Below are 26,945 nucleotides of genomic sequence, written 5' to 3'. Positions count from 1 at the left end.
TTCAAATTTGGCTCGGAAAATATGACACAGACAGACAAAAAACAAAGCAAGCTTTTAAAAATAAGATGTTCCAACGCCGTATTTTTGTGTTAATAGCTTTGGTTAGAGAAAAATGCGCTGTTTCCAGTGCGTAATCGTGGGTATTTTAATTTTCGAGTTTATTACCACTTAGCAATAATAAATTATAATTTTATCCAGCCGTACGAAAAGCATATAAATTTTTGTATGCAATATAATTAAAGCATGATAATCAGGTGTTTGTCGTTTATATGCGAGCCTTATGTTCCAGAGTATAATTATTTTAGTTTAATATTGAAAACCGTCATCGCTTCCATGCGAGCAGGTGGAGTCGGCTTTGTTCTTTTTGGGAATATTAAAAATCGGTCGTATTGGCGAAAAGCGTCACGATTTAACAAAAGGCCCAATTATGTAAGGGCTATCGGTTGGTGAAGTAGCCGGACAGTGAATGCCAACACCACCCACTTTGGACATCTGCAAAATGTAGCTTGTATTTTTCGTAATGACACGTCTGTTGAACAATTGGAAGCATACGAAACCAATGGTACTTATGATAAGTGGCTATAGCATGGCGGAGCGGTTTCTGGAAACGATTAATTCGGTTTTTAAGATCGCGACGGTACAGTCACCCAAAATTAAAATGACGCGTCGATAAACAAAGGCCTACTGTTTGATTATTTTCGCCAAAATTGTCATAATAAACAGAATAAAGTAAGAATCCGTCTTTTGCTATGTTTCTTTGTTGTACGACAAAGTGATTAGCTAAGTTTGCAAACCATATATCTATTTAGTGTCGAAACGTCGCGCCGAATTTGAAAATAATTGTTATATTTGTCATTTCTGTCAACCAACTATTTCCAAAAAAAATTAAAAAAAAAGAAAAACGAATTGTAGATCTTCCCTGCCGTTATGGAGGCGTCATTTTCATTTTGGGCGACTGTACAGCCGAGCGGGGTATGCTAATTGTTGTGTGTTAGAGTACAAGGATTCGGATTCGAACACAACTCGCGAGCATGCAATATGATTAATCAGTTGGTTCTTTTTCGATCTCTTTGTGAATACCGACGCTGTATTAATAACAAATCGGTTGTTAAGTCACTCCGACTTAGCGTGCCTTATGGTGGCGCGCTTACGGCTTAGATTCGAGCGCTCCCAGCGGCTAAATTAATTAATTAATTTGACTAGTGGTTGAGTGCCCAATTTCCCATTGCTTTTTCTCTTATTAGCAATATGACGTTTATTGATTATAAACTCCGCCGTCAAATAATTAATCGAATATTTTCCGAGGAATCCATTAGGGCAAACGCCGTGATTTATAGCTTCGATTCAACATTTTACATAAACCGATATTACAAAAATATGTAATTTGCAGTATATCAAGCAATGATGCCGTATAACGTGTACGAAAAGATCAAGCATATAAATTTTAAATCTGCATTCTCGCATTCTTTTCGCCAAGTATCGTGTCTGCGGGCTATAAAATGAGAGCAATATTTATCAAAGTCCACTATTTAATCATGCTTTAGTAATTTAGTTACTTTAACTTACGCTTCAAATGAAATATCGAAGTGCTAGATGCGCGCAATCTCACAATTTATTAAACACCGACAAAAATCAAACGTCAACACCTCACACAACAAATTAACTTGTTGGTGGATCAACAAACACATTTCCTGGCGCATTTTTATGCAAATACGAGCCGCAACCAGAGAGATGGTGTCATTAGCCAGGTTAAGAGAAAGGAAGAATGTAGATGAAGACCAGTAAATTTGATTTTACGTAGCGTGATTGCCAGAGAGGAAGCGTTTTAACGGCGTTATTTAAATAAAATTGCTCGCATTTTTACGAACAAGTTTTCCTTTCTTTCGAAACGCCAAGGGACGCTGATTCGATTTTAGAGCCTTCTTTAAATGTAAGAGTTTCCGGTTATCATGCTTTTCCGGCCCTGACATTGTTAAAATTTTCTCCTCTCGTTTACTTTTTTAAAATTTTAATGCAACACTTTTTTCTTAAAATGCACAAAAAAATCGAGTCCAAAATTACATTATTTTGAGTCTTGAATACGGATATATAAAGGTTAGGATACGAAACGACACAAATAAAACGTTCCCGTCTTTGATAGTTTCGTTATTGTTGCCATAGAGCGCAGTATATAAGTTTTCAGAGCAATGAATTTGAAAAAGTGATTTTACAAAAAAATTGAGGCAGATAGAGCATTAAATTCTCAATAGTAAAACATAAAGATAATGCAAAAATTTTATAGTAAACTATGTTTAAAAAAATTTCAAAGTTTTACCAATTTGCACCCTGCCCCATATTTTTCAAAACGCTGCCAATACGGTTACAGATACAAGAAAAACGTTAGGAAGAAAGTTGTAGAGAATTAAATTTTCTACAAAAAAGTCCGCGAGACTGTATCTCTATCTTCAACCAATTGGGCCCAAAAGTCATTCAAAGACGCTCAAGCGACGGATTTGCTTCATTTTGCCGGTGGTCAAGTATTAGAAAGCTAATTTTTACCTAAACCGTTGAAGATGGAAATATGGTGTCGCGGACTTTTTTGTAGAAAATGTAATTCTCTACAACTTCGTTCCTTACACTTTTTTTGTATCTTCAACCGTATTTGCAGCGTTCGCACAAATATGAGGTAGAACGCAAATTGATAATTCTGGCAATAATTCTTTGCGCACCGTCGCATATTTATCAAAACGCTGGGAATACGGTTGAAGCTACAAAAAAAGAATTAAATTTCCTATAAAAAGTCCGCTACACCACATTTATATCTTCTACAGTTTAAGTATAAATTAAGTTTATGTTACTTGAGCACCGATAAAATAAACTGACTCCGTCGCTTCACCGTCTTTGAATATTTCTGAGGCCTAAACCATAGAAGATAGAGCTATGGTCTCGCGGACTTTTTTAAAGAAAATTTTATTCTCTACAAATTTTTTCTTAACATTTTTCTTGTATTTTTAACCGTATTCACAGCGTTTTGAAAAATACGAGACGAAGGGCAAATTTTAAATTTTAAATAATGTTTTTCTCATGTTTCTTATAAAAATTGTAGTGTCATTTTTTGTCAGTCTGTTAAGAATGCAAACCTCAACATTTGTGTATTTTTTTCCAAGTAATTAATGAATTTGTTGGATTTAAATTAATTTAAAGCGCCCTCATTTTACTCTGCCGTACAATTTTTTGGGTACCGAAAATTTTGCGATTTCGTCTCCTAAGTTATAGTCTTCCGTAGTGTTAAACCTAGTTATTTTTACAATTAAAACACAGCAAATTCTTAGTTTTTTCACGTGTTTGGCACAGAAAAACCGTGCTATTGTATTTGGTTTATTGACGTCATATGTACCGTTTGGTGCATTTCTCAGGTCGTAAAGTGAAGATTCACACAATCTTTTCCCCGTCCGTTGCATGGATATTCTAATTAGGATTAGAATCCGAAAGTGGCATAATATTTGAATTCGATTAATCAAAAATGAAAGTTTTTCCTTCTGCAGGCTTGTGAAATTCATATTTAGCTTAAGCAGCATAAACATAATTAATGAAATAATTTAAATAGAAATAGCATTCTGATGATGAATAATTGAGTTGGTAATAAGCACAGACCGTTATGGTGTTTTGCCCATGCAAATCATAACTGAGATATCCTTTTATATCACAATATGCATAACTAATTCGACTTATTATTGCCACGAATAAATCGCAACGGTGATTTTTCAGCAGCGGCGGCGGCGGCATCCGCCTTTGCTGAAAACCGAATCGTGATAAAACACATGTATTTATAATCGTAAGCTAATATTTATATCTGAAGATGATTTTATTACGGGCCGGCACAGTGTTCTCCGTAGGGGGTGCTCTAATCATTAGTTCAGTGAGCTGACTTGTATATCAGCAGGTACGAGCCACTATCTTGTACTTTTAATTGATGGCAACCTCTTTGAAACACCGAACGCTCCATTTCGAAAAATTACCCATGGGTTAATTAAGACAGTCGGCTACAATCGCACACAAAATCCCGACGATATGAATATTCACGATTCTGGCTGTAGGTAGAACGAAGGCATTCTCTGAATCGAACAACGTATAATTATCTGCATCCCCATAAAAAAATGAAAACTTTGTTGTATTTGCGCGCATACGGTGTGTGTTACTGTATTAACATTTCGCACACGAAGACTCAATTCAGATTTTACACTTTTAACGGCCGTGTTATTTTTTAAACACACCGTAAAAATAGAGATAGCCATCATATACGGAGCTTTTAATTAATGGAGTGTGCACTAGGAAAAATGCAAGCTTCCAGATTTACACTTAATTGTGCGAACAGAATGTCAGGTTAAATGCACTTCAAAGTTAATTAAGGCGGGACTGGCAGGTCCTTTTTACCGTATTTGGATGTTTGAAGTATTTTTATTGCAGTAATGTATGATGGCATTTGAAAACATCCTGCGCAATATGTAACTGAACATAACTTTACAGTCATGAAATCGCACTGAAAAACTGGCACTTAATTAGACTGAATAAAGCTGTCTCCTGTACACAATCGACGTGTTATTTATTGTGCTGCTATTTTTTATTGGACGCTGATTTATACCAGATAATAAACATAATTTTTAAGAATTGATGCCATTCGGTGGGAACCATCTTGGCAGAAAAATCAAACAAATTTTTGGTGCTGTTAATTATTAATTTGTTAAATTAACGAATGATTTACTGCAATAATGAATTTAATTTTATGTATGTTAGGTCTGACATTGTCTTATTTTTATTTTCCTGAAACTCTACGTACTTGAACTAAAAATAAATTTGCCACATTCTTGTGTATTCATTTTTTTATAAATATTTTTATTCTTTATAAAATTGTCAGTGGAAAGTTGCATAAAATGCATAAGTGAATAAATATAGGTACTTGGACTTTTTTTCTGAAACAACACTTGTTTACGTTGTTAATAAATAATAATAATTACAGTTCGGTTTTTTAAATCTTCTTTGATTGATTGCTTCAAATACCACCTGTTCAACAAAGTGAAATAAAATCGGATGTCATTACCTAGCAAAAGAAAAAGCAACTTACCATTGAATAACATACTCGTATGTGAATTCTGTTAAATTATTTAATAATAATTTTGATTTTTAAGATTGTCTGCTTGCATTTTATAATTATAATACAGGTAATTTAAATAAGCAAGCTGACATAAGGAGCAATTTAGCATATTTTAATTAACTGCTGTCGGTTTTGCTTGGGAAAGAGAAAAATGAAATAATACTCAATAATATTTTTTTAATGAATAATTGCCATTCAGTAGGTAAACGAACGTAAAAGAACTTTACTGCACTTATTCAAAAATCGGCCAAATAATTGGTTCTGATTTTTTAGTGTTACGATATTTTAAGTGGAATTTAATAATTAGGTCACCTTTTAACTAGTTTTTTATTTTTTTATTAAAGTTGGATAAAATACATAAATAAATAGGTAGATATAGTACTTGAAACAAATTTTCGATGATTTTTTAAATTACTTGAAGATTACTTGTTTACTTCAGTTATAAGTGAATTTTCCAATAAGCGGACACGTTTTTTGTCCGCTTAATGGAGGTGTCCTCTTAAGAAAAGTAACAGACTAAATTACTTTATAAAAGAGCTATTTGGTACAATAACAATATTTATCAATTATTTAAAAAAAAATATTTTTCAAAATTTGCTACATCTTGTTCATCAATATTCGCAGATATGCTAGAAATTACTTACTAGTGAAACTTTCGTAGTCACTCTTCAGAAAATATCTCCGCAAACTTCTTAACTTTCATCAGTCATTTATCATTCATCAGTCTTTAAAAAAACTTTTTCTACAAATTTACCTTTATTTTAAAAAATATTTGTTTTTTAAATTCGTTTTGGTTTGGAAAATATATCTTTCTTCCATATAAAAAATAAAATTATGTACCAAAGAATGCATACAGACACCGTAAAACCTTCTGCAAATAAGAACTAGTGCTATGATCACATCTAACTTTAACTTTTTCTGAGGTTTGAATCTGAGTCGGTTAAACAAACTATGAATTCGCTTATGTAATGATAACACACTCGTACATGGCGTACTGTCCGCTTAAAGGAGAGATTTTATTTTCAAGGATCTCTAATTGCATGTCCTCGTCCGCTTATTGGAGAGTCCGCTTAAAAGAGAAACAAAAATGTTCGTTTGTCAGAGGTGTCCGTTAAGAGAGATTTTACTATTAGTTTTTAAAAATCCTCGCCTGATTGCTACCAGTTGATGATCAACAAAGTAAAATAACTTAGATGTTTGTGATTTTTTTTAATGTTAGGGACAATAATTTAGATTTTTATGGAGGTATGCTCATTTCAGTTTGCATTTTATTGCGGCTAAAGAAGCTGTTATGAAATTTTCCGATTTGGTCGTGAAACAGCAAAAATAGCGTTTTGGGGTAATTACCGATATTGCCCCATCTTGCCGGAATAGCTTTCGTTTATTAGTGGAAATAAAATTAAAATAAATTCAGCGATTCCGTTTTGTAAAGGGATCGAACGAAGCCAATTCTCGTCGTTGCGTTGGCAATTCAAGCTCCTGTATGTGGCATCACAAAGAATTTTGAAATTTCAATTTGAAAATGAAATGGAATTCAGTGGATTGCGGACCAATACTACGAAGAGCATTATCGAGTCTCTAACCAGCCAATCATTCGAGAACCTTATACAAGAGGAGAGATAGCATCTCCCCGTATAGTAAAAAAGCTCGCAGGACTCGAATCAATGATTACATTTATATGGGAAATGAATATCCATTCCACGATAATAGAAACCCCGTCACCTATCTGCCCCAGCGCATTTGTCATGGAATTGCCCACTTCGCGATCATGTTACGTTTTTACCGCATTAACAAAAATACGGTGATTCGGCCGCAGATTGAGATGGAATTTATCGTGGTGCAAATATATATCTAGGGGTAAAATTCAATTACCAACTTCTATGAGTTGGGGGTCGGCAGTTAAATCGTAGGCGTGTTTCTCGCTCTAGCCGAAGCACTTGTACGGAGCAAGCTTGCCAACAAGACAATTCAATTACTAGTTCTATTTCTGCGGGTAGTTAGCGGGCTTGGGCCGCCCTCCACCCTTCCTCGACTTATAATGGACGTTCGCTTAAATCAAGGTACACTATCGACGTCCGTTCTCCTCCGACCTAGAAGGTTAATGCGGTCGGCCACCATTAGCGCTTGCTTTAGATCGCTTTGGAACTTTTCATGCACTTGCACACAATGCCCATAGCCCCAATTTTGTGTTAATTGCACTCCCAAAGGGCCGCTTTATAAATTTCATAATTCGGGACCTTTTCCCAATTCTATTAACATGTCAATCATCTTTATCTGGAACGTACCTGTTTTAGCTCCACCGGACGTGTTTTAGAAAAACTCTAAAGGTATTAAAATTTTTCTATGATAAAATGCCACTTAGTTAATGGCCACTTTCCCCAAATTATCTCCCCGTCATTTTTCACATTCTGACAGTCGTGTATAATTAGTGCAATCTAAATTTTTGAGTTAACACGACCAAAAAATTAATTTTCCAAGCTCGTGATGACAAGTTTTACGTCTCGAATTATGCAAATGAGCTATCAGTAGGTGTTCAAGTCGCGCTTCTGGAGGTCCGGCTCTTGAATGGACTGTTTACTCAAATCTTTTCACGGTTTTCGTTACGGTAGATTTTTGATAAAATCTCCATCTCCATTAAAGTGATGGACACACATCTTAATTAACCATCAATTAAACAAGATAATCCTAAACATCTAATCTCGTATACGAAATTATTCAGCAAAGCCAAATTTCTACAAAGAAAATTTGCTATTCGGTGCACAATAACAAAACCACAGAAGAAAGAAGCGGAAGTTTGGAAATTGCTTTCCAACTAAATATGGATTAAAGAATACGATTATCTGTCCATTTTACTCGTTATCTACGTGTTATCTAATTACACGAACGTATTTTTAAACAGTAACTTAAAAAAATTAATCAGGTGGTCCAACTCATCTTCCGTCTTCTGTAGTTTAATTATTTTTAAAGTTGGAATTTTGATATTTTGTAGACGTTCGGACACATTTCAGGAACAAATTTTTGATTATACAGAGTGTCCCAAAAAATGATGACGTCATAATAATATTTTTTGTGAGACACTCTGTAAAATCAAAAATATTTTTCATAATTTCACAGTATATATGACATTTGCAAAATATTAAATGTCTAATAATTGGGCTATAGAAGACGAGCTGGAACACTCTGTATAAGAAGTATTACTTCAATTGAATACCCACTTTTTATCTTATCTGAAGTTCTACAAAATTTGCGAATTGTTATTATGTATTTTATCCGCAAACGTCAAAAAAGTTTCAACTTTTATGTACAAATTCTACAAGTAAAAGTTGTATTTTTCGGCCATAGAGTAAAAGTTTTGTTTTAACTAAGGGAGGAATATTAAGACCTGAGTTTTTTGAATGTGGGAATGTTGCTAAAAATCTCGCAATTTTTATCAATTTATACGTTTGCGGATAAAATAATAATCAGCTTCGCCACGTAAAGTATCACTTTTGCTCCTAATAACAGAATCTGCTATTTTCCGAGTAGAAGCAAAACATTGTACTCTAGGCATGAAAAGTGGTTTCGCAGTGTTTGTGTTTATTTGGCGGGAGCTAAGTGGCACTTGCCAATAATAAAAATAATCCTGTAAAAAGTTCCGATCAATTGGCGGGAAAATGAGCCAAAAAGGCTGCAGGGAGTTCGCGAAAACCGTTGATTTTTTCCTAGCCCGCTGTTGAAAGTCAATAGAATGGGGTGTTGAAGAGGCCCACATGAGCTCCGCTAATTTGAGCGTCTCTAACGTAAAAAATTGCCGGTTTTTCGGTGTCAAAAGTTCGTTACATTTCAAGATCTAATAAAGTCGGTAACGACTTTTTGCCCCAACCTCAGTAAACGCGAAATTTTAACGACTTTTCTAGTAGCTTCCATAAAGAAAGAGTTCGTTAGAAATCACCTTTTTTTGTAACGGTCTCCAATATTTGGTTTCCCCTAAAAGCACGGTTTTAATCAAACGAGCGAATATGAGAAATTTTAAAGGTTTAATGTGAAACTCAACCTTTTAGGAACCCTTGAGAAATTCCGTTGCAGATTTGTAAAAAACGGCGTTTTTTATAAAGGAGGATTTGGGTCAAATCATCAGATTTCCCCCAATATGTGCGTTTTTTAGGGTAAAGTGCTCCTTTATTCAAGCCTATTGCGATTTTACCTACTTGTCAATTTTATTCATCTAAAAATGGGGTGAGAGCCGCTTTTTGTAGGGTTTGTATGAATTTTAAATTGTCTTTTATTCGGTAAAAAACGTGGGAATGCGGCGCAAAAACCACCCGATTTCGTAACGATATTTTTGCATTCGAAATGAATTATGGGCTTATTTGCAAGAACGTATCCAACTAGCCTGACGAATGCTAAAAATCTGGTTTTCTTCAATAAATTAAAGCGAATCAATGCTACTGTTAGACATTTACTGCCATAGCCGGTAATTTAAATCAATCCGCTCCTGAATTCATGAATAACTCAGAATCCATAACTCTTCGTTTTTTCGAAAGTGCGTCCATTTTTAATCGACCCGTTTATCCATGAAAATTATGCAAAACGGCGTGGTATTGGTTTACAGCGCTCCAATAGTACCACTCGAACAAAAGCTGCAACCTCCGATATTTGAACACGCGATTTAAAAAGGGTTCGCCTCGCACAAAAGCAAACACAAAAATCTGCTACTTTACAACACGAGCTGTGCACGCTTAAAACATTTATCATAGAGGAACGTTGCAAGGGCCCTTTGTGCCCTTCCAACGAACAGGTCCCTTTTAATTTGCCGAATTTAAGAAACTTTTTCCAACCCCAATGTTACGGATTGAATTCTCTAAGACGACAGCCATCATCATGACAATATAAAAAATATTATTTCAGGTTTCTTAAAGAAAGGCCCGAAGGAAATAAAAAATCCGATCCGTCACAAATCTGTACCCCGTATACGTGTTTATTCAGCACAGCTGATGTGCAAAGAGGGTTAGATTCGCCATTAAGGGTTGCAACCCCAGGTATATACAACACAGGCGTGTGTGCACAATGGAACCACATGCTCTCAAAGCGCAAAAAATGGTAAATAACACTTTCGTAACGGCATGTGGCCAAGCCCGGAAAGTTATTGTCTTAATCAACAAATTACCGGAGCGTTTAAAAAAAATAAGAAAAGCAAACGGGATGATCGAATGTCGCAGAAAAGCCGGGAAGGCAGCAGTGGAGCACGCGTTGCCATTGGGCACCCTTTCGCAAGGGTTGAAATCTTATATCGGGTGTGAAATGAAAGGGATGCTCATAAAAATGTACATGTAAAACGCGTTAGGTCGCGCACGCGTCACACTTTTACATAATATCGATAGAGATATGGGCGGGATACGCTTGCGCTATGTAAACTACCCCTTTACATCTGCATACGTTTAAAAAACTGGGATGGCGGAACGATTCCGTTCGATTACAGACATTAAAACGTCGTTTTAAAACGGTTAACTCGCAGCAAATTATTCAAGACGCAATTTAGCTATTAACTGCACGCGGAAATATAAATGGAGAAAGGGGTGGAACGGGCGACATGTTGCTTTCGACTATTGCGGCTTACGGAAATTTTATGCCCGCGGAAGATAATTACCTACGAACTGATAATAGGTTTGTTTCTGGCGAGGGAGGAGATAAAGGAATTTCTAGACTTTCCTAACGAAAATTTTAAGGGCGTTTTTGAGTTTTAAATATATTTATAATACTATATTTATTCAATTTAATTTATTTTACATCTTAAGATTTTTTTTCTCAGACTTCCATTACTTCTGTTTTTTAGTTTCTTAATTTCCCCATAGAATTTCACATTATCCATTTCCTCAATTTTTCAGTTTTTCATGGTTTTACTGTCTTACCTTATTAATGTTCTTACTTTGCAGTTTTTAAGTTTTTTAACTTTTCAATCTCTTATTGTATTGTTTTTTTTATTCAGAATCTAATGTTTGACTTTATTAGTGTTTTTCTTTGCCAGTTCTATAGTTTTTTCAGTTTTTCAGCTTTTCAGTCGCCTAGTTCTTCCGAATTTCAGTCTCAATATTTTTTATTTTTTTTGTATTATTAGTTTTTCAGCGTTAAAGTTTTTTTGTTAGTAATTCTACATTAAATTATTTTTTATTTTAAACAATTTTTTTGTGTTTTTGTGTAATAAATTAAAAAAAGTGTTTTTATAAAAAAAAAACTGCAACAGAATCGACCATTTTATTCGCATCTAAGGCGAAATCCCGTTCTGTAAGAAAGACCAGCTCTTAAACCGATTTGACTGGTGTCTTATTTGTCTCAGAAATGAGTAATTGACCAATAAAAATATTAAAATCACCTCCTAAGACGATTGAAAAGCGTTTGTCATTGGCTATCAGTGGGAGATTGCACTTCCAATTGTAAAACAAACCAATCATAGAGCGATTAAAACTGAGCAAAAAACTGTTGTTTGATTATTTTGTAAATGTCGGCCAAACCATCTGGAATTTCGCTGATTTCTAAGAAAATTTCACGTTTTCTATTACACTTGGATCCAAAAATCGTGGATAAATTGTTTTATGTTTTATTCAGACAATTTAATGATCTCTGAGTAGCAAAATAAAAAAATGGGTGCTCTATTTAATTTTTTTAAGTTATTGTGTTAACAAACTTCTCATTTTTTATATTCTTCCAGCACAGTTTTAACGTTTATTTTCAGTATTTCAGCTTCTTAGTTTCATACTTAGTGTTATTTTTTTACTTTTTTGTTATAGTTTTTTAATTTATTACTCTTTCAATCACTTTCTTTGTCAGTAATTCTACATTCAATTATTTTTTATTTTAAACAATTTTTTTGTGTTTTTGTGTAATAAATTAAAAAAAGTGTGTTTTTGTAAAAAAGCTGCAACAGAATCGACCATTTTATTCGCATCTTAGGCGAAATTCCGTTGTGTGAGAAAGACCAGCCCTTAAACCGATTTGACTGGTGTCTCATTTGTCTCAGAAATGAGTAATTGACCAATAAGAATATTAAAATCACCTCCTAAGACGATTGAAAAGCCTTTGTCATTGGCTATCGGTGGGAGATTGCACTCCCTACTATAAAACAGACCAATCATAAAGCGATTAAAACTGAGCAAAAAGCTGTTGTTTGATTATTTTGTAAATGTCGCCTAAACAGCTAGAATTTCGCTGTTTTCTATGAAAATTTCACGTTTTCTATTACGCTTGGATTAAAAAATTGTGGATAAATGGTTTTATTTAGACAATTTAATGATCTCTGAGTAGCAAAATAAAAAAAACTGGGTGCTCCATTTAACTTTTTTAAGTTATTATGTTAACAAACTTCTTCCAGCACAATTTTAACGTTTATTTTCAGTATTTCAGCTTCTTAGTTTCATACTTATGTCTTATTTTTTTACTTTTTTGTTATAGTTTTTTAATTTATTACTCTTTCAGTCACTTAGATCTGCAGAATTTTAATCTTACTGTTTTTTTATTTTGTTACTGCGAATGGTAATGTGTTTAAATCGCGCTTGCGATGATTTTACATGTGTAAGTCGTGCAGAGATCAGCGGAGGGCATTGAGGCGCAAAGACAAACAGTTCCCTCGCTTGGCGGTGTCTCCTTATATACGTGCACGTAGTCTTGTCCCGGTTTTCCCTCCCGTTCCCTGATTTGTGTTGGTGTCCATCGGCTGTACCGCCATGAAAGCGTCTGAGAAAAGCAGGCCGCAATTTACTTAGACCCCTCGAATCAAATTGTGAATCTTCAAAAGAATAGACCACCCCTGCACTAACCCGCGCCAAACTAAAATACCCCTATTTCACTTTTATTTAACTCGGTTTTATCTCTTCTAAATCACATAGCCAGTGGATGTTGAATCTTCTTCCACTTTCAGGAAATAAGAGATTAAAGAGACTGAAACCGAATCGACGACTGCTGGACGTGGACATTGGTACCACTTATGTACTACATATTCCCTCATTTATCAAATAAGCAGAAACGAGATTCTTCGATAACTGCCTTTATTATTGCACTACACATTTGCAATTTACAAGCCTCGTGGCTTTGTTCTTCTCACCTGCAGCTTTTATACAACGATTTTTTTTATAAACAAGGAACTAAAGAACTTAAACTTGCTTAAAAAAACTTAAAACTTGGGGAAAATACGACAAAGTAGTGACATAACGTTCTAAAATTGCAAATTTACATTTTTATTAGAATTATTTTGAGTTATTGGGTCAATAATAATTTGTGCTACACGACAAAAATATGAAAAAGTCTGTGCTTTTAAGAGGAAATTGATGTTTTTACACGCTTTTATTTAACTTTATTTGTTACCTGTTTCCTATTTTTCGAGCTAAATTTGAAAGAGTTACTGTTTGTCATCCGAATGAACTGAAATTTTGCATACTTACGTAATCTGCATTTTCAGCGTAACAATACAATTTTATATTTAGTTAATAATGGGGTGTTAAAGTTTTAAGGTAGGTCAAAAAGGGATGTACATTTTTTTTAATTTTGTTTTTCTAGTAGTTTCCTGTGTTGTCATTAGCCCACCTGTTGTTATTGAAAGAATCTGTCTCCTAATATTTTTTAATTTATTGACTAGAGGGTACATTTTCCAAAAAATTGCATATTATTTTACGATAGTTAATAAGAACGTTGTAGAAAAAAATTGTGTACATTTTAATTTAGCTAAAAATAGTGATAGTCATTAGGACGTTGATAGCACGTAATCCTTGATGTCTTGTTGTAATCACTGGCAGTTGCACGACTTCAAAACTGTAATTTTGTACCAATTTCGGTTTTACATTTAAAACCGTAATTTGATGGCCATTTTCGTGAATCCATAAAATAGCGATCTCTTTTGTACTGAAAAATTAGCCAAGTAAAGTGCATGTTGCCTAAATTATACATATTTTGCAAACAGTGGAAGCTTTTGAACTTTTTAAAAAATGTTTAATTACAGCTGAATAAAATATTCACGTTCGACACGACACGTTTAATAATTTCTTTTCCGGCAATCAAACTGGCGAAGCGGTCACACATAAAAACGTCCAAATCCCTGTGAAACAGCCTCTCACAAGATGAAGTAAAAAAAAAACGTAAATACTCCAAAGGTATCATTACCAAAAATAATAATCAACTTGCTACCGCGTTGAATGTTTCTTTGAAGCGATTATGTCTCTCCTAGTAAAAACAAGATCATTTTTAACCTTGGGTTATAGAAAAATCCGAGACGAACATTCACGGAAAAATGTTTATTCAGTACTTTTATTAGTGCGAAAGTGCAAAGGTTGAAGACCTGAATCGTTTGGCCAGTTGTTGTGGCTGATCCGGAATGGAAGCTGTGTGTTCCGGACGGCTGGGGCGAAAGGGGGGTTATTGATTAGTGCGACCCTAGTTAGCGCTACTACCGCCCCCTCCGGAATCAGCATAGGATTTCCGAGTCTGTTTACCTTGAAATCACCAATGCGCACTTCCATATATCGATTATATTATGCACTTATATCGAAAAATAATAATAACAAATAATGATAATAACCCGTCTTTATTTCAACTGCAAATACAACTCGGGGCCGAAGTCTAGCCCCTTAACAACCAAGAAGTAAATACACGGAATGAAATTTACAAAAATTAAAAAAAAACTGAAGAAATATAATAGTTATCCGAATGAACTGAAATTTTGCATACTTACGTAATCTCGTGACAATGCAATTCTATATAGTTAATTACCTTCTAACGGGGTTAAGTGGGGTGTATAAGTTTTAAGTTAGGTAAAAAAAAATGTTATCAATGAAAAAATCAGTCTCTTAATATTTTTTATTTTTTGAGTAGAGGGTACATTTTACAAGGAATTGTTTTGTGGAGAGGTGTCCGCTAATGGGAGGTGTCCGTTGTGAAGAGATTTTTTCATTCAATTAACAACAAGTAACAGGTCTACGGTTTCTAATTTTAGTTTTAGAATTAGGTAATTTTTGTCTGAAAAAATGCTCGTTTTCAGGTAAATTATGGCTGAACGATCCTGAGATGCCTTGGCGGCAGGAGCTGCAAGTACCTTCGAGCGAGGAGTCGAAAGTAGCGCTCCAGACCAGACTGGGCCTCTCGCCAAGTGAGTAAATTCCGATTTTCATGACAAAAACACCAATCGCTGTCTATTAAATCCGCCAATTTTGGGGCGACACTCAATTTCCGAACATCATTGATTTTCGAAACATACCCCATTGACAGATTATTACGAAAAGCCCCAAATTTGCTGAGTCACCCCTTCTCGTTACTGTCACATGTTGCTCCCATCACGACTTCTCTCTCAGCCCAATTTGCATCGTGTGTGTGCACCTAATTCCGGTAATAAAATCACACAGAACCGAGTGAAATTGCAAATTTTAACTGTATTTACTGCCAGACATATAGCATAATAATTAAAAAAATTAGTTACACTAGCTAAATTAAGTATCATCCATGGCGATTAGTGGAACTGCATGAGCATGTCTCGTCCTTTCAACTCGTAACAATAAATTTGAATTTGTCTGTTTCTTCATTTAATTATACAAAACGAAATTGGACGTTGTATTGGCTCACTTCTGCCGACAAAATGAAGCACCTTTCAGCTTGAGTATAATTCGATTTAAATAAGAGAAAGTCGCCTGCTGCGGGGGTTGGACGCTGCGAACAAGAAGGGCAATCTGAAACGGAGGGACAAATGGACCACGCCAGACGTGAGAATTCGATAAAGATTGACTGTTTTACCACCCCACTTTAAGTCCTTTAAAGGGACACCGGCGGATCATCCTACCTTTGCCCAAAAATCGTTAATAAATGTGGGATTATCTTTAAATTACGCTAGTCTAGATAAAACTATTTTTCAGAACAACTTTTACAACACAATTTATTATTATTACTACTTCACTAATTTATGGACATAAAATCAATATGTGATGTCTGTCTGTGTCCGTGAAGAACGTAGTTTTGAGAATTGTCACCTTGGACAGATTATACGTTACAAAAATTATGTAATACGAAGTTAATTAAATTTGAATAATTACAAGAGCTAGGCATTAAACAAAACTATTTTTGTTTTATTTTTGTGTGCATTTTTTTAATCACAACAATGCTGTCGCCATTAATTTGTATGAAAGTTGTTAACATTAAATTATTAATTTTTGTTTACTTACTTTTTTTATTTTTTTTAATTATATTTTTGAGTCAGGGTTTCTAAAATCTAAAACTTTTACCACCCTGGTAGCATGATTTTGAATTCCAAAAATATAAATAATAAAATTAGTTCGATGGATATGCATATGGTGTGAAGATTATAAATATGATAAAATTATTGCTTTTCGAATTCTAGTTTTGTGAATATTTAAATTTTTTTGATTCAGGGTTTCCAAAACATGAAAACTTTTAACACCCTGACAAAAACTGAGTTTGTAAACATTTGATAAAAATATTTTCTATTAGAAAATGAGACGAAGAATGCGAATACAAGCGACAAAAACTGAGAATTTTTCAAAATTCTGAACAATTATGCCATTTTTTGGTAAAAAAGTCAACTGAAACTGTGCGCTTATTTAAAAACCTAGCAAAAAATTATCTTGTAAGAAAGAACGTTGTACCAGCAACACTTTAATTAGTCTGGTAAGTCGAATAAAGAAAAAATATTGTTTTCGAATTCCTTACCTTATACAGTTGAACCCGATTATAACGAACACTCAAGAGACTTGTTCGCTATATCCGATCGTTCGTTGTAACCGAAAGTTAGAATAATTTCCAAGTGAATTGAATTCTAAAGTTACCCGAAATAAAGTCTAATTTATTAAGAAACACACATTTACATGGATCTATGTTATCCAACAATTGAATAATTTTTAATTTTGTTGCCAAATTTAAAGATTTCTGATTCTTTGGTGTGTCTATGTGTCTGTCGGAATATGTTGTTGCAATATCGGAAATGTTTATTGTTTCCGAGAATGTAAAAAAATTTTGAACGTTAAGCTATTGGATGTAACTTTTACGGTCGGTATGTTGGAATATTTAAATAATAAAAAAATTAAGCCTCAAAAATGTTTTATTCCAAAAATGTTACAGTGTTTAAATAAAACACCCTATATTTTGTTTTTCACTGGTGGAGTTTGCTAAGAAATAATTAATAATAAAAACAAAAAAGAACATTTTTGGTATTTTGTGATTATTTCAGTTTGGGCAAATTTCGCTCTGAAACCATGAGATTCGTTACAGTCGCTGAACTCCTCAGAAATTTAGTTTAAAATAGCGTAACAACAGTTTTCGCACCCGAACGCTGTAATTTTCTCTTCATGAGAATAAAAAGGCGTGCATTTCGCAAAAATATTCGCTTGGTATTTGTGGTCAAGTTTGTGAAAAAATGATTACTTTTTAAGTGGTCGGATGGCCGTCCGGTCATCTAAAATTAATTTATCTATCGGAAAGGGCCCCAGTCCGGTAAATTTATGATTGCCGTCCATTTTAGTCATATTCAGTTACATGTGCCGCTCATCTAGTGACATTTCAATATATGTTTTATGGAATGTATAACCTGCTACGGCCGTATATCAATGGGGACTATCATGGCAAGGTGCTGCTCGACTGGTCATTTCGAACGTTTCAGGAAGGAGGACGGTTATCCCCAAGACTCCCTCCGTTATATACGACCTACTCACAAGTCGCAGGACCCTATAGATGCGAACCCCGACTCGAATATTCCGCAGGACATTGATGTAAAACATCCTAGATGAGGGCATAAAATAAGTGCAGGACAGCTTTTATAATATGAAATGTCGCGAGCGGGCGTATATCTGGTTGCCTACATTTATTGTTGTAATTTTTTATATGTGCGCCTCGTCCCCATTCCGTAATTAAAAGGTTCAGCCCTAGGCCACTCCCTCGCAACTGTCTTTTCCCTAATGCATAAGCAATTCGCCGGCAAATCCCAAACAACTTTCTTTGTTCTTAACGACAATTTCAAGCAATTTTTCTTCGCTAATAAAAGAGACCGATACCGTAAAATACCACATGAACAAAGAGCCATTAATTGAAATGCTAATTACAAAGTTTTATGCCGCTTGATTGCGATATGTACTAATATTAATGCAAATTTAAAACAAACACGCCGATAAATTTATCGATCATAAAGCAACGTTAAATAACACGCCCTTGTTTGACAAACATTGATAGACATGTTAGGAAATATTCCAAAATTCACGATTAATGCAAACACAATTTTTATTCGTAAAGTTTTACTACACAGTATTAAATTGATACAGTGTGGAATTTAATCTCAAGTACGTAACATCATTTTCACCTACTTTTTTAAAATTTGACAATGAAGCTCAATTAAAATTTATTGCAGATACGCAAAATTTTTCACAAAGTTCACGGTTCAATACGTCATAAAGTAAGCCTCTAATCTGCGAATTTTCTTACTTAATTAATAAAGCTTCTGTCCAAAAGCTTATTTGTTCATTTTTTCAAACTCGAGCATTTCTTGCATAATTGAACAGTTTTGCTCATGTAGTTGGGGCTGTTCCACGTATTGTTGGGGTGTATTATGCATTGACTCATAAGCCTTTACCACAATTAAGTATTAATATTGTCGATGAGTAGGTAGATATACTACGAAAGTGTGCAACAACAGCAAAAAATCTGATGCAATAAATAAGTAAATGACTAAAAGTTGTATCTTTTTTTAAAGAAATGCTAACTGCAGTTACCCATATTTCAAAAACTAGAAGTGGTTGCAAAAATTTGTTGGTGATTTTAAAATCAGCGTCCAACATTTATTCAACAACAGCCAAAAAAAAAAACCGAAGCAACAGAGAAATTAATGTCTAAAAAAGCTATGTGCATTTTTCTAAATAAATGCTAAAATGAGTTTACTTTGTCTAGAAAATTTGAGCTGATAGAAAAAATTTGATGGTTGTTTAGAAATCAGGATCCAATAAACATTCAACAACAGCAAAAAAAAATGTGTGAACAAATTTAAGTAAATGACTAAAAGTTGTATCTGTTTTATTAAAGAAATACTAACTTGAGTTACCTATATCTCAAAAACTAGAGCTGATAGAAAAAAAATTGTTTGCAGTTTAATTTAATCAAAAACTCTGGGTTCTATAATCTACGTATTTACTTGTTGTCTTGGAGTAAAAATTTTTTAAATTATTTTATAACGCAACTATTATCTATCTACATGTTTAGATGATCTGTTTTTTTAAAACAGAGATAATTTAATAGAATTACGAGTATCTTAACCAAACAATCGATCCCGAAAATAATAATAATATAAATTGGGCAATTGTTTATTGGCTTTATTATTGCGCATTTAAAACGTGTTTGAAAAAACTGTAGACAAATGCAGAAAAAACCAGCAATGTATTCAATAACAGTTGTAATAAAGGACGACTTTCCACTTATTTGCCATCAAATAATGGAGCCGAAAAATATTGTGCAATGAAAACAGACAACCAAAACAAACAAATACCGAAAATCTTGCAATAATCAGAAGTTATCATCTGCCGAAAAACAAAGCTTTGAGGACTCGTGTCATGGCAATAAAGCACGTTTAACAAATATTGCTCTAGTCCTCGTAAAGCCATTGAATGACACCCTTCTCTTAAAAGGATGTAAATTAGGGTCCTGGAGAAGGGAAGATGGAATTTAAAGTATTTTCGCATAGGGATTTGAAACACTTAACTCGTCCCAAGCGGCTTACCACAAGTTGACACGCGTACCGTTTCAGCCTTGAACAGGTAGCAAGACCTGTTTAATTCACCCCTTTTTAAACATTTAAAAGCTTGATCCTTATCATGCTAATAGTCAATCACAGCCCTACGCAAATTAATTCAAATGCGGGCAAACTTCGTCCTTATCTCCCTTATCTAAGAGGGTTTACGTGTTATTTTTTTATTATTCCAAATGGCGTCAATGACAAATCTTTTGACACGTCTTATCTGATCTCGAAATTAATTATAATTCTCGGAGATAATCATGAATAGTAAAAATTGGCGATAAGGCTGTTTTCGTCTTATCATCGGCAAGTGGGTTTCGAGAGCACGGCCTAAATGTAAATGATTTGATCTGAAATCACTTTAAATGCTAAGGGCATCCACCCTCGGAAAAAGCGCTCCGCAAAGATCCAAAGGCCATTCTTGAAGCTGCATTGTTTGTTTAATGCTTTCTTATGCAGTCGCTCGGGACCAAGAATCCAAAGTATTCGCCGCTCGAAAATCACTCATGTTTTACTCAAAGAGATACAAGCTTTCATTCAAATTATAACTCGTGGAAAAAACGACACGTGTGTGAGAAAACAATCACTGATACGTAATATTCGTTACAAATAGGTACTTTAGCTGGAAACTGAATTGCGAAATGATTTGGTAAATAATACTCTTTGAAATTTCCACGAGCAGTAAATAAACCATCCGTTGGCTCATAACGAGCTGTTTTAAAATGTATTTGAAATACATATCAAAGTGGCTTTTAACCGTGGGCTACATTTCAATACTAAAGCTGACCGTTCCGCTCAAAAGGTAGCCGAATATTCTATGCATTGAAGGAAGGAAAGTTTACGTGGTTTTCGGGCGAACTTGGCGTCTGGAGTGCGGCGGGTGCTCTATACTGGGCTCCTCGCTAGTTGAGGGTGTATATTTTGCAATTCCACTGGGCCCGGTGGTCAAGAGGGACCCTCCCTTATTGATATACTGCGTAAACACTGCTCAAATGTACCCCCGAACGCATACGTTTCGATTAATTACACGAGACGCTCCAACTTTCCAAAGGTATGAAGCGAAATATATAATCTAATAATATTGGAGCTGTAAATAACGGTAAATGTCCGAAACTTTCCTAATTAAATTAATTAATGTTTCAAAGTTCTGTGCTTTCATGAAAGCTTTAATGTCTTTTTGCTAAATTGACAGTTATTAATACTGATAATTTTTCCAAGAACGGCGCTTGCGAAATTTTGTATTTTTTGGGAAGCTGCTTCGTGGAACGGAAACGCATCGTTGAGATAAGGAAATAAGCGCTTATTAATTTTCTACGTCACTATTTAAGAGAATGATTATGTAGTACATCGAAGTACAAATATTTATCACTTATGTGACATACCATTTCTAGAACAATAATACCTATTTATTAGATTAGCTGTCATTTGCTAGATTAAATAAAACTTCAGTTTCGAAGAGAATGACTAACGTAATAGAGTGGAGTGAGAAGAATAAGTAGTATCAACAAACATTGTTGTTATTTTTAACATTTTTTATTTTTCTTAAACCAATCACGATTATTTTTAATCTGAACTGATTACAAATATACGGATTTTGTTTTTGAACGCATGGAATAAGTAGCTTTTTTAAAATAACCAACTGTTCCAGATATTTCGAATCCGTACTTAAACACGTTAAGCACTTGATAGTGATCCATACATTTTATTTAAAGATTACAACATTTTATTAACAGATAAGTGGCAATATTGAAAATTAATCAAATAATAAATTGCGATTTTATGTATAACATTAATTTATCGCACTTTATCAGGGAGTATTCGCTGAATGTTCAGTGTTTCTATGGGTATAATAGTTAGTTATTAAATACGATTTGGAGACAATCTCAAATTTAACCCAGAATGATAATGTCTACTCAATTTTTTTACTCAATACATTTTATCGTTCCGATCACAAGTATCATTAATTTATACTCGTAGCATAAGTATAGACAGGAATTAGGCAATTAGGCATGTTATTTACACTGACTGGCAAGTAAGTGCAAACATTTTAATAGATTAAGTATTAAAAATAAATCGATTTAGCAATGTTCCACAACCTTACAATTTGCACAGTCAAGTGGCTAACAACTGCATGCCAAAATTTAAAAAAAATAGATACGTAGGTTTAAAGATAAAAAATATACTAAGGTTAAAAAAAATTGCTTCCAATTTCGTTATTTTATTTATTTGAAGATACCAGTTTCGGCCGTCATCAGTCCTACGTCAGGAATTTAAAATATTAGTAAAGTATTTAAAATATTTTTCACTTTCTGGCTAGACACCGTGTAGAAAGTTTTAAACTAAAGCTTCTATTGTACAATAATGTGAATAGAAGGAAGACAAATTAATATACAGTATAAACCATTTGGTGAATGATAAAAAAATAAAATCATAAAAAGTAATTATTTGGATTATTAAAGATTACAAGCTCCTAAATACTAGAAGTAAATTTTTGTTGAAAAAATAATTTTTATTTAGGCTTTATTGTTTTAAACTTAACAATAAAACGAAGACAAAAAATAAAAAAAATAAAGTAAAAGTTATTGGGAGTATTACACAAAAAGCTTTATCTTTTGTTCTTGCTTTATTTTATAAGGGGGCGATTGTTTTTTGGATTTTTTTGTATTTAGGTGCAAATTAAGTGTTATATATAAAAAATTATATATGTATATATAAAAAAAATATAAAAAATAATTGCCGCTTATAAATTAAATCAGGAACAAATAGATGAATTCATTCTGTTTAGTTGACAATATTTTTTATTTTATGAGATTTTTTTAATTTTGTAATTCATTATTTATTTATTTATTTTTGTTTATTACCAGAGAAATAAAGACGTGTACTATACAAAACAGTCAAAAAAGTGTCGGTTGTTATTGACGTCACAACTCAAAAACGAGTGACATCATAAATGTCATAATAATGTCAAAATGTAGCAAAATAACTATGAATTTTGTGCGTTACTTTTGGTTCAGTCTGTACATTATTACATTATTTAATTTAGCGTTTCTTTGGCTAAATCCACTTATTAGTATCAGTTTACTTAGACATTATTTTTCTTTCGCTTTCGTAAAATTATTGGACCTCGCCAAATTACCAGAAGCTCTATTGTTTTTTTGGAACAGAACAAAAGGTTGGACATTATTAAAAGAAGAAATAAAGTATTTTAAATAAATACTTTATGCAGTTTTATCTAAACGACTGTTTAGTGAAAGAAATAATAATTTATCATTCAGACTTGGCAAATAAAATTGGTAATTGTTTTATTGCTTTTTATTTATTAAGGATCATTTCCGACATTTATCCTTCGATTTTTATTTAACATTACTTATGTTGAAATAAGACAAATAACGCTATCTAGGTATCCAGAACAGTCATTTATCTGTTATTGATATGAAGCACCTGTTATCTGTTTTGAAATATTATTCAAACACGATTTAAATAAATAGTCATCATTTGAAAGAAACTATGTGTCTTTTATTGATTTACTGGCGGCATTAATCTGTTATTAAGATTGATAAGATGGGTATTCTTGGAACATTTTTCCAGTTATCTGTTTTTAAAGATAAATTTGTAAAAATGAGGGTGGCAGAGAGCATATGCAGAGGCTCGCATGCCGAGAGGGTGAATGCATTAGCGTCTATATCAGACTCTGACCACTGACCACCCTGTCAGTCTCAAACTCAGCTCGATCTAAGAACGACTATTAAAATGGAACGGCCGCGGTGAAGTCGCGAGAAATGTACCATTTGAGTTGCCTCTTGCCGATTATGTTGGCAACCAGTGCTTTGATTTATTTAACGGTTACCCACGTACTCTTGTTTATAATTTAAAACTGGATTTTTTCCACGTGTGATTACTTATCTCGGCTTATCGATAACCAGCTTAATTATATCTCACATCTACTTACAAATAGTAAATATTTCTTTTTAATATTCAGTTAACCCGATTCGTCAGTATGACATCTTTACTATTATCTCTGACAAATATGCCGCACAGAAATTACCTCGACTTGTCCAGTGCTTTCGCACCCAACCATTTCCCCATCGGTGAGTACCTTTACCTTCTTGCGATATTTAGTGGCGGAGGCTGCGTCTGAGGGCCGCTTAATCACCACCAAAATCGCACAATTAATCGGAGCAATTATCAACGATTATTGCCAATTTCTGCGTCGTTAATTTTTTTTATTGGGGAGAGCGGTCATTTAATAAATTAATAACCCGGCTATTAGTTTGGACAGCGATGCCGAAATGACAAACACAGATTTTTCGCAATTCGTTTCGATTCGGCACACAACAGTTGGTTAAAAAATTTGGTCGAGTTTGGATAAATAGAGTCGTAGAGCGGGATGTATGCAAAAGCCGGACTAAGGGTGAAAAATAATAGCGTGGGGTCAGCCGCCTCGTGGGAGTCGTAAGAAGTAAACTATCCGAGACGCCTTAGATGGACATTTCGCCGCAAAAGCCTTCCTTATGTCTCCACATTTATAAATAAAACACCGGCCCATGTATATTTATACCGACGAATTTCTCGCGTAATTATTTTTCGATGCAAAGGGCATGCATGTCCCGATAATTGAGTTCTGAATTTTTGAATGTTCTGCGGTGGATTGAATGCATTCGGCTGATGAACATTTAAATATTTATGATGCGTAGATATATTCATACAGCCCTCACGCGATATTTCATAAAATATTGGATTATTTGCCTCCACATGCAAATATCAGGCCGATAATACGTACGCTCTTGATGGACATATCAAACTTTAATGTGGATGGTGTTAACAATTTCATTACTTTTTCTCAGTATTTAGTCGCCAGATAATTATGCTCGTTATTAGGCAAGAAAAATTGATTCTACTGCTTTTGGTGTGGACAGCATTTCAGCAGGCTTGGGAAAATTTCCTTGATGATTATTTTAGAGCTTTTTTACGGTTTCGACGAAATTTTAACAATTTTTTTTCATTCATATCTGACAAATTACATTACATCTGGGGTCCCACAAGGCGCAATTTTGGGACCTCTTCTATTTTAATTTACAGCACATTATTATGATTGCGCATTTTTTTTTTAAATTAGGCTAATAAATCACAGAATTATGTCAATAATGACAAGTTACGAAGATTTAAGCACGTTTTTAGACCAAAAATCATGTTCTTCTTTAGGTTTTTATTAAACTACAATGAAAAAATCGCCAAATTTGGTCGCAAATGATCAAAAATTTACCTTTTCTAAGCGTTTATTTATCAAAAACTCAATTATTTTCCAAAATTTCTTAAAAAGTAAGCCAATAAATTACAGAACTTTGGCAAAACATGACATTATTTTTGCAAGTACTGGAGATTTATACACGTTTTTAGTCTAAAATCAAGCTTTTATTCCTGTTTTTATTAAACTAGAACGAAAAAAGTATCAAATTTGGTCAAAAATGACCAAAAATTCACTTTTTCTTAGCGTTTATTCAGCAAAAACTCAATTATTGCGTACATTTTTTTAAAAAGTAAGCCAAAAAATTTCAGAACTATGACAAAAATGACATTATTTTTGCAAGTTCTGAAGATGTAAACACGTGTAAACACGTTTTTAGACCAAAAATCAATCTGTTTTTTCTGTTTTTATTAAGCTAAGCCGAAAAAATTTCCAAATTTGGTCAAAAATGACAAAAAATTCATCTTTTCTAAATGTTTATTTAGCAAAAACTTAGTTGTTTCACAAAATTTCTTAAAAAGCAAGCCAATAAATTACAGAATTATGTTAAAAATTACATTATTTTTGCAAGTTATGAAAATTTAAACACGTTTTTTGACCTTTAGACCAAAAATAAGATTTTTCTTTCTGTTTTTATTAAACTTGAACGAAAAAATTTGGTCGAAAATGACCAAAAATTTATCTTTTCTTAGCATATACTCAGTAAAAACTTAATTATTCCACAAAAATTCTTAAAAGTAAGCCAATGAATCATAGAATTATGGCAAAAATTACATTATTTTTGCAAGTTCTAAAAATTTAAACAAATTTTTAGACCAAAAATTATGTTTTTCTTTCTGTTTTTATTAAACTATAACGAAAAAATCACCAAATTTGGTAGAAAATGACCAAAAATGTTCTTTTTTTTAAGCATTTCTTTAGCAAAAACTCAATTATTGCGCAAAATTTCTTAAAATTAAATCAATAAATCACAGAATTATGCAAAAAATGACAATATTTTTGCTAGTTCTGAAGATTTAAACACATTTTTAGATCAAAAATACAGATTTTCTTCCTGTTTTTATTAAACTAGAACGAAAAAATCACCAAATTTGGTCGAAAATGACCAAAAATTCATCTTTTCTAAATGTTTATTTAGCAAAAACTTAGTTGTTCCACAAAATTTCTTAAAAAGCAAGCCAATAAATTACAGAATTATGTTAAAAATTACATTATTTTTGCAAGTTATGAAAATTTAAACACGTTTTTTAACCTTTAGACCAAAAATAAGATTTTTCTTCTTGTTTTTATTAAACTTGAACGAAAAAATTTGGTCGAAAATGACCAAAAATTTACTTTTTCTTAGCATATACTCAGCAAAAAACTTAATTATACCACAAAATTTCTCAAAAGTAAGCCAATAAATCACAGAATTATGCCAAAAATTACATTATTTTTGCAAGTTCTGAAGATTTAAACAAATTTTTAGACCAAAAATTATGTTTTTCTTCCTGTTTTTATTAAACTAGAACGAAAAAATCACCAAATTTAGTAGAAAATGACCAAAAATGTTCTTTTTTTAAGCATTTCTTTATCAAAAACTCAATTATTGCGCAAAATTTCTTAAAAAGTAAATCAATAAATCACAGAATTATGCAAAAAATGATAATATTTTTACTAGTTCTGAAGATTTAAACACATTTTTAGACCAAAAATACATATTTTCTTCCTGTTTTTATTAAACTAAAACGAAAGAAATCACCAAATTTGGTCAAAAATGACCAAAAATTAACCTTTTCTAAAGGTTTATAAAAAGTAAGGCAATATATTATATTATATTAAAATCCGTAAAT

The 26,945-nt window shown here is 33.2% G+C and overlaps 1 protein-coding gene across 2 annotated transcripts in view; it reads left to right on the top strand.

Moving 5' to 3' along the window:
- LOC656845 (nubbin) overlaps positions 1-26,945 on the top strand; it is a 47,371-nt gene that overhangs the window by 11,201 nt on the left and 9,225 nt on the right. For both annotated transcript variants that reach the window (XM_064358784.1, XM_064358785.1), the window contains exon 3: positions 15,132-15,239. In XM_064358784.1, the coding sequence (XP_064214854.1) occupies positions 15,132-15,239 (108 nt within the window). The remainder of the gene's footprint in view (positions 1-15,131; positions 15,240-26,945) is intronic.

This window comes from Tribolium castaneum, chromosome 9, assembly GCF_031307605.1.
Source record: "Tribolium castaneum strain GA2 chromosome 9, icTriCast1.1, whole genome shotgun sequence".
Classification (NCBI taxonomy): Eukaryota; Metazoa; Arthropoda; class Insecta; order Coleoptera; family Tenebrionidae; genus Tribolium; species Tribolium castaneum.
The sequence above is the reverse complement of the archived record's forward strand: the minus strand, read 5'-3'. Positions and strand labels throughout refer to the sequence as shown.